At 42.1% G+C, this 18,131-nt stretch overlaps 1 protein-coding gene across 4 annotated transcripts in view; it reads right to left on the bottom strand.

The window, feature by feature from the left end:
• cadps2 (Ca++-dependent secretion activator 2) overlaps window positions 1–18,131 on the bottom strand; it is a 335,426-nt gene that overhangs the window by 48,080 nt on the left and 269,215 nt on the right. For all 4 annotated transcript variants that reach the window (XM_049574196.1, XM_049574198.1, XM_049574197.1 and 1 more), the window contains exons 19-23: window positions 16,135–16,276; window positions 12,856–12,975; window positions 9,544–9,573; window positions 3,776–3,931; window positions 3,161–3,308 (exon numbers count right to left, since the gene is read on the bottom strand). In XM_049574196.1, coding sequence (XP_049430153.1) covers window positions 3,161–3,308; window positions 3,776–3,931; window positions 9,544–9,573; window positions 12,856–12,975; window positions 16,135–16,276 — 596 coding nt within the window. The remainder of the gene's footprint in view (window positions 1–3,160; window positions 3,309–3,775; window positions 3,932–9,543; window positions 9,574–12,855; window positions 12,976–16,134; window positions 16,277–18,131) is intronic.

Here is an 18,131-nt window from a genome sequence, read left to right as displayed (position 1 = left end):
ATCAACATCGGCAGGTCTGTGTTACGTCTGCTGTATGAAACGTCTGTATCGTCACGCTGCATTTTTACATACGCACCCAGGCGCCGTCTCACCGTCCCACGATAGACTAGCCTACAGCTACCAAGTAGAAAAGTGATGTGCTGTTGATTCACCTCACACATTAACACTCAGCTCAGTTGCTGTGCCTCACACACACACGCAGCCAGAGAGGCAACGTACAAATAATCACTAGCTGCAGCATCACATAGCTGGTGGTTATTAATAAGTTTAACAAGAGTCGAGTCTTTTAAAAGCTCGGTGTTGGATGTTAGCTGCTGCTGCTGCTAATTAGCTCATGCTAACACTGTGGAGGCGGTCCTTCAGTGCAGTGTCTAAACTGTGTCGGACCGCCAGAGATCAGACCCCCGGCGCAGTCCTGTTGTCTTCCTCTGGAGCTGTGAAAGACGTCCACAGCATGACATGTGTTGCCCTCCTGACGGCATGCTGCAGCTGTTGTTCTGCTCGCAAACCAAGTTTAAAGGTACATGTACCGACACCTACTGTGTCAGGTGCGTAGATGCTGCCTTTGTTAAGTCAATGACAGCAGTCTGGCTTCTTATTATGGGCTATAATTTTGATGATCAGAATAATGCATAATGATAAAAATGTTCCATTATTGGCTGATAATTTACCTATCTATCGTGCATGCCACTTTTTAACCCCTGATTTTTGAAGAATCACCTTTCATTGCAGATAAGTATAAAGGTAAGCAGTAAATATGTGGTCCTGTGCAGAGCTAAGTATTGTGTAGGAATATGGTGATTGGAGCGAGGTAGGTTAACCTATATTTTACCAACAGGTATGTACGAATATAAAGTAAAAAGACAGTACTGGCTTCAGTGGGAGGTTTAAAGATTTGTAACATCAGAAATATGAACTTTCACATGAAGAGCGTGATTCATTTTGACAAAAATAAATTAAGAGATGGATACACGAAATTAGATCAAATGTTTGTGGCAATGAAGACGTCACAATGAAGACCATTTAATGAAGTCATTTAAAGGACCAGCTGACACCCTTTGTGTGGAATACCCCACTTTCTTTATTTCCTCTTTGTATTTAATTTTCTTGCTTTTGTGTCTGAAACTGTCTTTGTGTTGCATCCTGAAAATGTTATAATATGTAAATACAACAGCAGAACCAGTGTGAATGTGGATGCTCTTTGTGTGTGCGAGGCTGGAATACAGAGTGTCCTTCTGCAGGCAGGTATGCAGTGTGTGTCAGCGGGAATAAATGGACAAATGGTGTTTTTGAACGGCGTGTTGGAAGCTGGAGAAGAGAGGAAGCTGAAGGTCAAGAGAGCAGCGAGCTTAGCTCTCTGTCAAGACTGTCTGTGGCCAAAGGGTTTCGCTCTCAGCGACGCCAAGGCCGCTGCCTCACACAGTCTTCACGGTCATCCATTTAACAGCTCATGTCGAGCGTTTGGCCGTTTCAAGTGAACACAAATACACCTGAACTGCCCGTCTGCTGGATGTTTGGAGGGAAACAGTCACGTTTTAGTGGCTGATCTGACAGTTTGACTCGACCCGCGCAGTGTGAGGCTGAAAATAAAAGACGACTGAGGATTTTCAGAAGCTGACACACTTTGATGGTCTCTGATGGTGTGCTGTGCAAACTGAAAAATACAAACCATCTATCTGTCTTAAGTGATTTAGCTTGATAGTCAGCCAAGGCTCGACAAACACGAAATATTCTGCCAACGTGGAGATGATTTATGTTGCGTCAGTTTCTCCTCGTTTCAGATTTCTAGATCAGATAATGCATCAGTCACACCAGCATTTATGATTTCAGACCAAAATCCATGTCACTTCTGCAATTAAAGGGATGCACTCATGAAGGTGAAGTAAATCCATGTGGAGCATTTCAGTTTTGGCGAACGTGGACACGAGACTTGGCTCCTGACCAAATGAACAATCCTCAGCACCACCCCTTTCCCTCACAGCACTGATCACAGATAAGTACAGACTCTGTTGACCAGGGGTGGAGAACAATCTATCCTTAAATGCACTGCAATTATCTTTTGAGAGATTATATGTCTCAATGCCGAAAAGTCAATAATTGGAAATTTAAAGGTCCAGTGTGGAGGATTTAGGGAGGATATACAGGCAGAGAGGGAATATAATATAATAAGCGTGTTTTCTTTAGTGTATAATCACCTGAAAATAAGAACTGTTGTGTTTTTGTTACCTTAGAATGAGATGTTAATATCTACATATGGAGCAGGTCCTTGTCTATGGAGCTTGCCATGGCTCTAGATATGGTCAGTCGTATTTCATGTTAGGCGCTGTAGCTAGCAGCCCCTCTGCGACAAACAGCATCAGAAAAATACTTATTTTATTAACGAAACTGCTTTAGTCAGTGTTTTTACCAGTTTATATCACCTTGTGTGTTTGTTTTGCAGAGATAAAGACCTCTGCGGATAATTCAGCCCTCGCTTAAAACCTACTGAACGTCTGGATCTTAAGTTATTGGAGAAAAAGGTGAGCAAACATTAGCAGATGCTGAGCTAGTGGCCCATCTTTGATGAGACAAACCGTGCAGGAGAAACCCGGATTTTAAACATGAGTGTGTTTACTGGTTTAAATGAGCTGGTCTGTTTGTTTTGGAGAGGAAGAGACCTCTGTGAATAATTTAGCTCCCACTAAAAACCTCTTGAACAATGAACAATGAAAGAATCCTAACTATGAGAAGTTGCATCTGGCTGTGGAACAGTTGAAAAGACCTGTTCATTTTAACATCATAATTCGACGTTGCAAAGACGCCCAGGAGTATACACCATGGGTTCAAACAGGATTGTTAGCTACAAGTAACTGGGTGCAAATAGCATCTGCCTTGATAAAATAATTCAAAATCTCTCCAACATTATTATGAATTAAGAAAGAAAAACAAGTAATTTTTGGTTGCTTGTTCAAAGGATTAAATTTGAGTTTAGATAAACGATTGGGATGGAGATTTTCAGCAGTGACAAATCATTCAGATCTGATGTTGAAATATCTGGCTGGAGACGTTTGTGAGTGACTACTGACAGCTGTGATCCATTTCCTCTTTGGGTTCAGATAAAGTTCCAACTGGAACATACAGGGATAAACTCCTGTGATCAGTCATGTGACCGTTAGCTTACCTCCTGACCGGTGTCCAGCACACAGAGTTTGGAGCACTGCTTCTTGGCGTCCATCAGCACGTTGAACATGGTGCAGACAGACAGCGGCACCCGGAAGTCTGTTGACTTACTGGCTTTCTGCATTTTGGAATCAAATGCATATTTTGTTCTGTGGGTCGAAACACATGGAAAGGTTTTTATGATTGTTGTTGCCCAGAAATGGCTGAAATTTAGAGTCTTTCCTTTAAAACTGTGACAAATTTTCGGCATATTTTTGTCATATTACGACAAAGTCCAGAGAAACACAATTAAATGAAAATCAAGAATTATTCCAAGGACTTAAAGACCATCAAAACAAGTGCCAGAAAACCCGGTTAGTTTTCAGAGTTTGTTGATCTTTGACATTTTAAGGTTAGAAGCAGTTGGCTCAGATTTGTACTCGAGCCTACAGAGCTCATTAACTCAGAAGCTAATTACTGCAGGAACAGTTGTGTGTATTTACTGGGTTGTGCTCTATCTTCATAGTATTTAAAAATGTATTCAGGCAAAACAACAATAAAAACAAAGAAAGAGAAGGATGGAGACAGATGTGAACCCAGAGGTCCTGATCCAGCTGTGGTGACCTCTCAGTCTGACCTCTTGACACACGCCTCCATCATGTCGCTGGCCATCAGTTTGAGCCTCTGCTCCAGATGTTTTGCGAACTCGGGCTCTGGCCAATGGAGGTCCAGCACGAACATCTGCAGAGCGTCCAGCTTCCAGAACAAATCCTCCGAGCTGGCCGAGCCGTTGCTGTGGGGAGGATGGAGACAGTTATTGACCGAATGTCACAAATACAACAAAAACACACAGGTTTACATGCACCTATTTGTTTTCCTACAAAGTCGAGGGATCTTCTATGATGCTCATTTGTTTCAGAAAACTCTCATTGGGGGAAAGTTTACAAAATGTGCAGCAAGTGTGTATCTGAAGGTCAACACTTGGATGTTTTGCTGTATGTGTGAAGTTGCTGTAAACAACTTTTTGGTGAACATATTTGTATGTTTTTATGTTGTGAAGCTACATTTTTATGGGTTTGTCATGTGAAGCTGTGGTGAGCAACACAATGTGATAGAGACTGTTCAGGCTCCAAATTAAAGTTTAAAAATCTCCATCCCATGACCCAGAGTGTAAGTTAAATCTCTGCAGGGGTCCCATAATTGTGAGCAAGTCCTTAAAGGGAGAGCTCTGTGATTAAACAGGGTGAAAGTAGTGAATGATATGACTGCCACAGCTTTTAATGCACCTGCCTATAATAACGCCTTCTTTCTGATCCCACTCTGTGTCCAAGTGTGTAAAAGGTGCACAAAGGGAGCAGCACCACAGAGTTACCACACCACAGAGTGTTTGGCAGTGCACGCCTGTCTCTGATCTGGCCGCTCCACATAGTTCACGACAGTAGAGCCAGTTGCGCCACAGAAAGTGGGGGGACAAATGTCTCGTTGTATTCTGGTGCCAGTGGCTCCTATACAGGCAGCTCGTTTCTATTATATCAATGTTTGATGTCTAAAGCCCGGTATACACGGAGCGATTTTGGGCTGTGTCAGTATGGGAAGATATCGCATTGTATGTCGTAGCCTGTGATTCAGTAGGCGCTGTCATCACACAGTCTGCAGACATCAAACTTTATTAGATCTGCACAGTGTAGCTGCACTAAACTTATAAGACAGCTGAAACCTCACAGTCTGTCAGAGGCTTGAATCATGGGTGTGTTTACAGCAGTGAGCAGGGACAATTATAAAAGTCTGCAATTGAAAGGAACCAATGGAAATGCTTCATTTCTGTATATGTGTCTTTCATTAACACAAAATCAAAAAAAAAAGTTTCCTGGTAACTATATAATGTTGTTAGGAAGTTTAAGTCTTACCAAACATTTTCAGTGTAAGGAACAACAGAATTCTAAAACTGAGTTGATGTTCTGACAACATGGCTCATAAAGACATTTTCGTCAGCTGAATATCAAGTCCAGGATATCACACTGTCACGTAATGCACATGTTGTGGACTGTGATGGATTATCACTCTGCAGCAAAGAGATTTCCAGAGAAGAGAGGAAGGAAATAAATCTAAGACCTAAAATGAGAGGCAGAAAATTTGTATTTCATGTGCACAGATATGTAGATTCACTGGTGTGATCCTCTCTTCACTGGCATTAGTGGTGCATGCTCAGTCACACGAGCGTATTCAGGTTCTGATGTGGTTCTTCAACAGGTTTTGCTTCAGAGCGGTGTGGCTGCAGTCAGTAAACACAGCACCAGGCTGAAACAGAGACAGATGGACGTCTCCCCGCCTTCTCCCCTGCGCACAGGTTACACAGCAACACATGGCAACGCTCGCCACCACCGACATCCAAGTGTACAGCGCCCGGCTAGAATGACAACCACGGGAGGATGGAGGAGAGGGTTGGAGGGTGACGGGGGGAAGGGGGGTTAAAACAAGCGCCACTCACTCCCTCACTTTTCTCACTTCGCCTTTAAAAGACTGTTACCTTAACAAGTGGCGCACAGGAATAAACGCTTTGGGCTGAGTCCGCGGTGCAATTAAACGCTCGGTGGCTATCCCCCTCATGTCTAATTAGTGGTGCTCTTCTCAGAGCGCGCTCCGCCCCGCTCCCCGGGGAACGGGACGATCCCACTCGCCCGTCTGTGCTCGCTAATGAAGTGCCAGCTTTTTTTTTTCTCTCTTCTCTCTTTTTTTCATTGGATCGAGGAGGGCCAAGTGAAGTGAGGTAGAGGAACAGTGTGGTCTGTGTTGTGGGAAAGGCTGGGGGAGTCGGAATGAGGAGCCTTTTTAAGAAACACGACCAGCCTCCTGGTCGAGCGTTGGTGGCCCCCAACATGGCCACCAACACTGCCAGCTCTGCTGAGGACTCGCTCACTCAAACACAGACTGATTTAAAACATATACAAATGTTTCGCAGGTGAATCTGGATTACACGTCTGATTTATTATTTTCCATACTGACTAATCTCTCAATCATTCCGGGTGTAAGCAACGGATGATTTGGCCTTAAAAATAGTGTTGAACTTCCATCATGACTTCACAGAGTTCAAGGGGTCTTCAAATGTCTTGTTTCGTTCGATCTACAGTCCGCACCCAAACCTTCCAATGATACGAAACAGAGAGGAGCAGCAAATAACATGTCTGACTTAAACTGCATAACATATCTTTTGTTTGGTATTAACGGCTTGAATTTTATGGATTTCTTTCTATGCATGTTGCCCATCTTTAGGAACATTCACATCAAGCGCCGAAACTGTGCAAAAGAATCAGTTTCTTTCAAAGAACTTGCTGCGATCAAAGGATTTGTATGTGGGTGAAATAAATCTGCTCAAAGATGTTTATGTTTTGTGGCACACGGCTTGTTGACCAACAGCAACCCATCTGGATGGTACTGACTTTTGAGGGAACAGAAGCCGGAGAGTCTAAAATCAAGAAGGCTATTGTCCTGTGTGTCATCATCCAGTTTCACTGGACCTCCTCTGTTTGAGTATAAACTGCTCCACAAATACACAAAACAAAATTAGTTTCCCTTGGTTTTTGATTGTTATTTATTACTTATTAATATTACTTATTAATTTTTGTCCTGATGAGCAGAGGAATGTGGGTACTGGAGTTTTGACAATGGGGTTGTGTGATTCAGGGAAAGCCAGGCATGACATAATCCTTGTGTGAGCTGCCATTTATAAAGATAAAGATCCCTCAAAGTAAAAGTTTTAGAACCCTTCCTTTCCTATAACCCAAAAATCTGATAAACACAAACTTACGTGTTTAACAAAAGTGAAGGTTTTCTTTATTCCTTTGTTGACTTGTGGTCTCAAGAAAAATCTCTTCTCGATCATAGTGATCTTAGAAACTTTGTTTTATTGTGCTATTTAATCTCTTTTAGGAATATATATACCACACATTTGTAAAGTCATTGTAATTTTAAACTTTAAATCCTGCTTAAGTTACACTAAGATCAGATCTTAAGCTGTTTCAATGTAAAATTGAATTCATAAATTTGCACCCAACTGTTAGCGAAAGAAATAAGTGTCTCATAAAAAGGCTTCATGAACATTAAAGGAGTTACACGCGACATTCAGAGCATTTTTCTGCGCCTGTTTACAGCTGGTATTAACCATAGGCTGTGAACAATGTGACATAACGTCACCCATTGTTTCATAGACTCCCATTTTAAAGCCTTGAGTTTGGTACTGTGGCCATCGCCAGCTTGGTTTTGGAGCCGAGGACACTATCAGCAGACAGCCAGTCACTCAAAGTGGCCTGCTTTTAATTATTAACAGCTGTCATGGATGTGTAAATTAGCTAAAAAGACTATGACTGTTTTTTGTTCCACGCTGTAAACAAGTTTATTTCTGCTGTAAAGTTGGACATTTTAACATGGGGGTCTTTGGGGAGTGACTCGCTTTTGGAGCCAGCCTCAAGTGGCCAGTAGAGGAACTGCAGCTTTGGCACTTTCATGTTAGCTGATTATTTAGCCCCGGAGGTTGCCGTTTGGTATCAACCAGTGTCTTGGCTGATCTGATCACAAGTAAACAGCTCTCAACAAAAGTGTAAACAACCACCAAATTGCACTGGGTTCCAATCTCTCATACCACTTGACCACAAATCTACTGTAGTGTAAACGTAATGTGTGAAGTGCTGTAGAGTTGAGTTGAATCAAAACACACAGTAAACACACAGTAAACACTAATTAAACACACATTAAACACACAGTAAACACTAATTAAACACACAGTAAACACACATTAAACATGGCTTAATAGAGACAGTTTCAAACACAAGTACACAAATCAGCTTCACTATAACTCGCAGCATTCACAGACAAACACTTGTCTTTATCTGGACACATTTTCCCCACAAATACAAAATGCTAACGTTATTAGCACAAGCCTATGGCATTTTACATTGTATAAATTAGCTTAGGGGTTAGTGGACTTTTCCTCTTCTCATATAAAACCAGGGACAACAGCAACATTTAACAAAGGTAACGTTACATAGTTTGGCTCCATTACAACTTACAACATTCACTGACAAAACAACTGTCTGATACTAAATATGTTTTCTCCACAAATACAACATGCTAACGTTATTAGCACAAGCCTATGGCATTTTACATTGTATAAATTAGCCTGGAGACTAGCGAAGATTTCTTCTACTCATATTTCAGCCAAGATAATTCACACACAGTGTGTGGAGGCTTTATTGTCTTCACAATTTATTGTTTCTTATCTGTGAAATTAAAGTAAATAAAAGCTTTGTTTCCACTGAGGGAAATGGTTTGACAGAGCCTTTGGGGTGGCTGCCCCGAGGCTCTGGAATAGCCTGCCCCTGCACATTAGGTCTGCCCAGACCCTAGAGGTTTTTAAGTCTTTTCTTAAAACCCACTTCTTCTCTCAGGCTTTTAACTCAGGTTGAGCTGGACACCCAAACATTTTATCTTATTTTTATCTTATTTTATAACCCTTGTATTTTATTTTATTGTATTGTATTTTATTTTATGTATCTTATGGTTGTTATTGTGGTGTACTATTGGGTGCCTCATTGTATTTGCTTGTTTATTTCTACTGACCTGTTCAGCACTTAGGTCAACCTTGGTTGTTTTAAATGTACTTCATAAATAAAGTTTGAGTTGAGTTGAGTTGAGTTTCATCTTACAGAAATAAAAATGGGGTCTGCGTCTCCACAACATGTAGTTACATTTCTGGGGAGGTGCCATGTCAGGGTCGGGCGTGGGCTCTACCTTGACACAGAGCTTACATTGCAGGAGTGGTGTAGATTCGACACAGAAGGATAAATTCTGCTTAAAAACAGCAACACTGCTGACAGAGCTAACGCAGTTAACATTGGGTGGGAATGAAGGGTGGGGATAATGCTTGAGTGACAGCGCCTTGGGTGGTGTTATCAACAGTAACTGCTGAACGTGTGCAGAGCAGCAGCGACTGGCTATCCAGCGGGATACAAACATAAGCATGCACCACCGGACCACCTAACGCCACAATGAACAGAGAAGCTGGGTGTTTTAAACACAGAGAGGCAGCGTGACTTCAGTTTCTGCTCAGGACGCCACTCGTCCTCTGTATCTTTACATTGCAAGTTGTTTCCTGCTATATTAATGCTCTGAATGTCGTAAACAGAACCTTTAACGTTCCTTTTGTCCTGGTGAGCACTGACAAACTCCAAATTGATACTAGCTTAAAACATGGAGGGTCAGAGAGTATAAAACACTGTAAAACAGTAAAAAGTGAAGGACAGTCATGATGAGTTTCTTTTTGTTTCCTGTGTTTGGATGCAGAGGGACATGTTGGAGAAGAAATGGAGCAGGTGGGGTTTAATGAACAAAGCAAACCATTTTTCAACTTACAAGATGTCAGGTAGATTTATGCCTTGCAAGCTGCAATAGAAAATTGAGGTGTTGTGTTATTATTACAATGATATTCTTCACATTGTGACACGAACACTGCACAGCACAAGGACTCGTGACACACTGCTCAGCACAAAATCTCTACCAACGAGTCTCTGAGGAACAATCGCATGCAGGCGGCACCCCGCTGACAAAAGAGCCACAGTGTCACAGAAACAAATTGAAACCACAAACCTCCCGCTCCAACGCTGAGCCTGGCTCATACAGACGAGAATAATGCTGCATGCTCTTCAGCTATCTCTCAGAAACCAGGGATGAATGGCATGGTAAAGTTTTGCTGGATTTCAATAAACTACTAAGTAAAGTAAAATGTTAAAAACTTCAGCAGCCTCATGTGAAAAAAGTTTCTTGATATAATAATTCATGTTAGTGATGTGGTCTCTTTGACAAACATGCAGGCGGATGAACAGAATCAGAGCAGCGACGTGACTGCTGAGCATTCAGGACAGACGGAGGACAGTCCTGACTAGAGGGCTTCACCCAAACCTGACCTCCAGAAACCCAAAGACCTGACCTGACCTGATCCACGTCTCATCTTCACACTTTCTTGTGCACTTTAATTTTGATTCACTGAATCAAAACTGAATACAAAGCTGACTGAACCCTGCAGGACTTGAAACATTAAATTCAAGCATTTTGCTGTTGTTACGCATCATGGTGCCGTTGTTTACCAAGTTTACATTATTTGAAGAAATTTCAAAAATACATATGTCTTTTGGGTACGTTACCTTGAAGCAAAATCACATCATAATGATAAAAAATGAAAAAACAACAACAACAAAAAAAACAAAACACAGTTATTATTATTATTATTATTATAAATTTTAATAAAATTTTAGATAATACCCATACTTTTTTTTTTAAACCTTTCAAGAGGCAACAGACAGCATCTTTTCCTAAATATATCATGATGAAAATAATGTGGGCTGCACAGGGTAGTGGCCACAGTAAAATCAGACTATCAGCGTTTACATAGGTTACTTAGTGGCTTTGCAATCTTTGCAATAAGCTTCTGCCACCGGTGCTGAAATTTTGCGGAAAAAAATCTGCTTTACGGCAGGAAACGCGTCATGTATTGTGAAACTGGTCGGTCAGCCAATCAGGGACTGGAGCTGGTCCTTATGAGGAGTTGGGCATGAGATAGTTGAGTCACGAGCACAATGGCAGACGGACAAAGTTTGGAGACAAGTGAAAAACGGCCTAGCAAAAGAAAAGGAGCTCCTCTGTGTGAGGAGGCAAAGAAGAGCAAAAAGGAGAGTGATAAAAGAAGAGGAAAAACAAGAGTAAACCTCAGTCAGGCGTTCAAGAGATGGAGGGAGCTCCGTGACCAAAGAGGCTTCAAAACCCATGTCCAGCTAGCTTTCTTTCTAATGGATCAGTAAGTAACACGGCTAAATGTTAGCTAGACCAGAGAGGACTGGACTGTACTGGCTGCTAGTTCATTCCTAGCTGGCCAGCATCGCAAATCGCCGCAACCAGGGAGCGGGTAGCGAGTGTTGGTCGGCTGACATCCTGGTTGCCATTCTACGGCAGCCCTCGGACAGTGATACCCCCCTCCCTTCCTTCCTCCCTCCTTCTCACGGAGGCAGCTATCCACGGACATCGCCCAGCTAAGTTACGCCCAGCTAAGTGAACACTGGACTTTTGTCAATTTGGTCGTTGCAACAGTGGGACGCAACATCACTGACGCTAGGTGGCGCCAAGCTAAAAAAAAAAAAAACAAAAAACCCGAATCCTATCTGTTGCCTCTTTAATTCATGCCATATGAAATGAAAAAACATAAAAAGTCTGTCTGAACGTTACCTTCAGACAACACTGTGCCACTGTGAAAACAGCCCAGAGGAATGAATGTGTTAAAGGGTGTAAGTTTATTTCAACAAACTTTACGTCAACAATTTATCAAAACAAACTATGATCTTTAAAACAAGACAGTGAATTATATTTTAGTGTTTGATTATTTGTTTTACGTGTAAATGTCCTGCTGCTCGTCTTTCCTGACTATATGTCGCCACTATTTGTTGTTTGCAGCTTGCTGTCTTCCAGACTTCTAAATTCAGATTCATCCTCACTAACATCACCTGGGGGGCTAATTTGACCCTCTTCTTCTTTGAAGAATCATACAATAATAATGCTTTCATTCTATAAATGGAAGAAATACCTACCGCATCCACTATAAGATTCTACTTCTGAGCTATAAGGCCATCCACAGCCTCGCCCCTGCGTACCTCTCTGACCTCCTTCCTATCACCATACCTGCTCGCACCCTCAGATCCTCCTCTTCTATCACATCCTTCTGTCTTTGAGTGGGTAGATGTTTTGTTTATGTTTGTTTTGTTTGTTGTGTAAACTGATGTTTGTTTGTTTGTTGTAAAATGTTTAATTATCTTGTACTTTGTATTTTACACTGTAAGGCGACCTTGACTGTCATGAAAGGCGCCCAGAAATAAAATGTATTAATATTATTATTAAATATGTGTGTAAAATATTAGTATACAGTCTGCTCTGCAGAGAGGACTCGTAAAGTGCATTGTTATAGTCGACTATACAGCTTCATAGCTTGAACTTTGTTTAAACTACCATTATTATACTTATCTAGGCTAATTTGTGGGATAGAAATTTAACGATGATGACTGTTGGACATTTGAACAGTGTACAAGTCTATATACACAATGCTATAAACTGTCATGGCAGGATTCCATAAATGTCAGATGATGCTTCAAGGCAACGTTGACATTTTAACTCTTACCTATTACTTAATAATCATATAAAGTTAATTAAACAATTCAAAATTAAACTTTGCTCATCTATTATTGTGAATCCATTGTTCCAGATTGTCAAATGACAGAAAAACATGTTTTCAGACCATTTTTTACGGAGAGAGTTGACAGAGCTGAACCACGTGAGGAAGGCCCCCAAAAGAGACTCAACATGGCCTCCAGAGAGTCATGTTACAGTATAAGCTGTGCTGTCGTCTCTTTTTTAAAGTATTGCAACATAATTGAGGATGTACTGTGTGAGTGCAAACAGCCACACATTAGTGTCTTACCTAGAGGGAACATGGCACCATAGAGGGTTTAAGTTTTCTCAGCAGGTTTAGAGCTGGAGAAGGAAACAGACCAGGAGCTCTACACTGGCTTCCATCTACATGACGGCAGAACATCAGCAAACACAGGTCCTAGAGTCTTTGGGTGAGTTTTAGATTGTCAGCTTGTGTGAAGGCCTCCAGTCCAGTCTACCCTCTCTCATACATACGTGTTCTCACACAGCGGTCCCATCCAGGCAGGCGCTGAGAAGGTGGGCATCTGTGGCAGTGTGAGAGGGAGGCTGGGGACTTTGGGAAGAGGAACGCTCGCTAGATTGTTAGTTAACGACCTGCCCAGTCGGAGTCAGCAGCGAGGTCGACGAAAGCCGGAAAAGGAAAATGTTAAAAGAATAAAAGAGAAGAAATAGAGACAGTAACAGGAGGCGTTCAGCACCACAGCAGCACACACACAGAAGAATAGTGACATATAATAGCAGCTATTTGTTCTGCCTGCAATAATTGATCAATAGCAAACACCATTAAAAGACAGAAAAGTCACTGCTCACTTCTATTCATTCTATTTTCTTTCAGTTCAGGTGTTTTTTGTTGACGAGTGCAGCTCTCAGTGCATTGTCGCTGACTGCAGTGTGTCCTTGCTGTCTCAGTTTTTGTACATTCAGCTCTGCCTCCTTTTGTTCCTCAGCTGTCCTATGCAGCGTTTGGTTTGTTGAGTCTTTTTATTCTTTCCGTTGCATTCATGCGGCAGCCAGTATCACACTTCAACAAATCAACACCGCTGAGAGTAAACAGAAGGTAAAAGTGACAATAAGAGAAGCTGACCGAGTTCACCGGGAGGGCAAGGAGAGCATTCTTATCAGAAAAAGACCGTGTCAGAAATATGGAACAGAAAAACACCTCTTTGTTCACGTGGATAGTTTTTAACAGAAGCAATTCGCCACTCTAATAAAAAGATCAAACCTGAAGACTTTCTCAGGTTCTTGTTGATTGTTGCCTTTATAATGATGACTGAGTTTTCTTCTGCTGTTTCATCACCTTCTATTTTATTTTACTCTGTTCAAATTGGTATTTGTATTTCGTTGTATTGTTCCCTGCATCTTTTCCATCTCATTGTAATGACTGTATGCCTCGTGTCACAGCTCTGCATCACCTTGTTGCTGAAAGGTGCTATAAACTTGCCTTATGTGCTGAAAAGAAACTGCATGTCCATACACACGTTTCATACATGTAACCATAACACTGACTTACAGAGTCTGAAATTGAATGAACACTTACGTGAGTGACTTAACATTTACACCGGAAGTTGCAAAGACTTCTAAGGTCGACACAAACCAGCAGTGCTTCTACTGTAAGTGTGACATGAGCGGTGAGAGCTGCAGGCTCTGCAACACAGTCCATGTGTGTTTAAATTACTGTGACTGAATCTGACATGTGAATTTGACAGCAGACATGTTTGCACAGGCTGAGTTTATTCAACCCAAACAGTCCAAGTACAAACTGTGCAGTTAGCCAACATGTAATCTCTATAAACAGATCATTTGTATGCAGTTATGTGCAGGTGACGGGACAAGATTTTGGTAGCCAAAGTGTTCTGGTTTCCGTTTTGTAGTCCGAGCTGCATCGATCAGTCAGAGCCAAACAGTCCATGTGTAGAGGCTCCCTCACAGCTGCTGACTCTGGTTTCTTTTAAAAGCCAGTAAAAGACGCACCTGTTCAGACAGGTGTTTGGGTAACTCGTATGCACCAGAAGTCTGATTTATAAAACCGTACGTATGGACAAAACCAAAAATAGCCAACAATTTCTCCAATCAGGCTTCCACCTCACCATCTGCATCACCAATTTCCTGTCTCCATATGTTCATAAGCATGGCCCAAAGTTTATCCTATCAAGTCTGTTTTTACAGATCACAACTACTCGGTGTGAAGTGGCGTACGCGTCTTTCAGGTCTCCTTCTGTGTGTATGCAAAGGTAATAAATCATACCCCAGATCTGTATTACATTCATACTTTGTCTGTTCTTGTTGTGTATTGTGATTTAATTTTGCACTTTTAACAACATGGCTCAGGTTGTCACTTTGTCTTCTTTGTTTTTGTCGGGTTGGCTGTTGTCGGTGAGATGTCACCCGCCCTCAAGCAGAGGGCCCAGCTTTTGGACCTACTCCAGAGAGCGTCCATCTCCGGCGCAGGTTGCTGTGGCATGGCGGGTCTAAACTAGTCTCGCCAACAGACAATCAGAGATCTCGGAGAAAACGGCCGGCAACAAAGCAACGCCTCTTGCATTTTTTTGAAAGGACACGCCCTCTCGCTAATGTGCGCTCCCCCTTTTCTCGTCCGCAAGGAAAAAAACACACAGAGAGCTTGAAAATGGATGCCGACGTGTGCTCAGTCCACAAGATTGTGGAAATGAAGGACTTACAGCGATGCTATGTTTACAAGCACAAGAGTTCAGCGAGCCACCGAAGGACCGCCCTGCAGATTTACTATTGGCTCTGCAACGTAGGGAGTTTTTTTAAACTCTGAAATTGTATCCGCCCATCTAAACACAAATCAGGGAGAAAGTCATCAGTCTTTAGTTAAGCGAAGCGTCTAAAGACTGACTTGTGAGTCTAGGTCTAAACTGACAATGGAAACACAAATCGGGGCGGCATGGCGTTACGAGGCCAAGAGTGACACTGAAAAAAGGTATTATTGTCGCTGGACTGATAGCCAGTGAGTCCTGAGATTGGCCAACATACACACCAACTGTTTGTTAAACGCTCAGCCTCTGACACGAACTCCAGTTGTTTATGTAACTCTCTGTGTGTGTGTGTTTTGTTTTTTTCCTTACGTTGATGCATTAGAGCCTTAAGGCCTCGGGATTAAAGTAAATATTTGCAAACTGAAACATTTTTACCTCAATTAATCTGGAGTGAATCTGTGTCTTCTCACTTCTTTGCATTCACTTCATACGACACTGCACTGCTTCTAAAATACACTTTGTGTTTACCTGAATTTTAACTGTACATTTTGGGCTGAAAGTTCAAGATATAATTAAAATCATCCCCGACCATAATCAAAGTACAAAAGCAGCCTTTTGTTATCTTTACAGAACAACTTTAAGAACAGAGCAGCACGAAGCAGATTTTTTTCTGGGCAGACTATTTATAAATTAAACATATGGAAACAATAACTAAAAATTTAAATGACCTCATGTCAGTGTGAAGGAGACCTTAATTATGTCTAAATATAATTGGTGAAATCCTGTTGCAAAAACGGTTATATGAGAAACCTTTCAATTATGACTATTGAACTGTAATTTAAAATATTCCATGCTGAGTGGAAAGAGAAGAGAGAAACTCCTGAGCTGCACACAAATAAAAAGCTAAAAACATTAAGTTGTATCCGAACGCACCTTTGTAAATCTCCAAACAGCTGAGTCTGTGGTTCAGCGCTATTTTCACACTGCAGTGCACAGGAAGTGCTCCTCAGTAATGATGGTGGAGGAAACTTACTTGACAGACTGCCAGGTCTCCTGCTCGAAGCCGCGGTGGATGGACTGGGCGATGGACGACTCCATCAGGTCGATGTAGCGCACCACCAGGGGGACGAACAGGTCCTGCAGGTGTTTGTGGAATATCCCGTTGCACAGGTGAGCTGTGGTGGGGCGGGGCCAAAAGAGGACCAAGGTGAGCGAATGTTATACCTTTGAGACCATTTCTAGAGAAAGAGGGAGTAGGGGGAGGTAGAGTGTACGGCCCAGTCCGGCGGGGGAGAGTTCAGTTCGCACTGATTTCTCTCCTTAGCTCTACCTTCCCTATGCTCCGTCTTACTTTTCTATCTACCTTTGCTCTTTCCTACTTTTCTATCCATCCAACCCCGTGGCTCCCACTCGGACTCCCAGACAACACTATTACTCCCATTCAGCAACTCATGTATGTGCATCAGGGATTGTAACATCTAGTCCTGAACTGAACAAACAAACAAGACTACATTACACAAGACTGTCACCAGATAAAGTTTATATTCTACTAATCTGCAACAGCAAATACTGTCCGTCTGACTTTATTAACATTTACTGAAACTCTAATATTTTCCCAACCGACGCCAAAACTATAGTTTCCCTCTTGTTTCCAGTCTAACAAGCTAACAGGCTACAGATATATGGATATATATATATGTATATATATATATATATATATATCTATATGATATATATATATATATATATATATATATATATATATATATATATATATATCGGTGCCTTCTGACGCACAATCAGTGGTGTAGTGGAGGGTATATGCAGGTATATGGAGTATACTCACCTCTTTTCTGGCCATTTACATTCTACCCACTGAAAAAGACTTTGGAATTTATGGGAAAGTACAGTATACCCACTTCCTCCTCGGTGCCCTATCCATCTATCTAGTAGTACACCCACCTCATCAACTACCACTACACCACTGCACACAGGGCATCCTCTCGCGTCTGTATGAAACGCTAGCTAACCCTACACTTTTCAGGATTTGATTTTTGTTTTGGAACAGGGAAGAAATCTTTTTCCAACCTCTCCAGGTAGCGAGTATCATTAACACACGACGTGCCGAAGGCACAACATTTAGCTCCATAGCCACAAAACCAGCCTGAAAATGAAGGAAATCTGAAACGACTGAATTCGAGTCAATGGAGCACAGCTGTGTTGTGGTCAGACCCTGGTTTGAGCCGGCCTGATGCTACGTTATGATTGGCCAGTCTGCGTGTGGGGGCGGGACTGAACGAAGGGTCGATTATCCATCTGACAAAATATAAATGTTGCTTTTGCACCAAGCAGGCAGAACAACGACAGAAAGAAAAAGAAAAGTGAAAGCTGCAGATCCTGACCAACGAGGTGCGGAGGGATTCCTCAAAACTTCAGGCAGTCTGGAAAGTCTGAGCGTGACATCCCTTATAAACGCACTTCAGTTCCCGCCAGCTCTCTAAAGACACTAATAACTTCACTGTAACTGTGCGTGGCTGTTAGCGCTGATCTCTGTGAATTTGTTTGTTTCTGCATTGAGGCTCATTTGCATTAAAAAGGGCCAATGTTGCACCCAGTGTCTGCTCATCACCTAATTTAAATATGTGCAAACAGCACAGGAGCAGCAACAGAGATGCTGTTTGCTTTGCAGTTTCAGGGGTGCATTCATCCTCTGCAGGTGCTTTGAGAATTACACCTTTTCTTTTTGTCTTTTTTTGTGCAGGTTTAGCGGCCACAAAAGCCACACAATCCTTTTGTGAATTTGCCCCTTAAAGTCTCAGCAAACCTGAGCATTACAAGCCGTTAAAGGTAGAAACTGTTCCTCCAGGACTGAATGTGACTGCACAGGTGTTCATGATATTGTGCACCCCCACCCCAACCCCTCCTTGTGGGTTTGAGAAAGACAGTCAAACAGACAGATAAATCTCCAGAGAGGCTGAGAGTCCACAGTGAGGAGAGACAAAGACGGAGAATGTTGGGTGAGAAGCGAGC

The sequence above is a fragment of the Epinephelus fuscoguttatus genome, linkage group LG4, assembly GCF_011397635.1.
Source record: "Epinephelus fuscoguttatus linkage group LG4, E.fuscoguttatus.final_Chr_v1".
Classification (NCBI taxonomy): domain Eukaryota; kingdom Metazoa; phylum Chordata; class Actinopteri; order Perciformes; family Serranidae; genus Epinephelus; species Epinephelus fuscoguttatus.
This window is presented reverse-complemented; position numbering and strand designations above follow the sequence as displayed.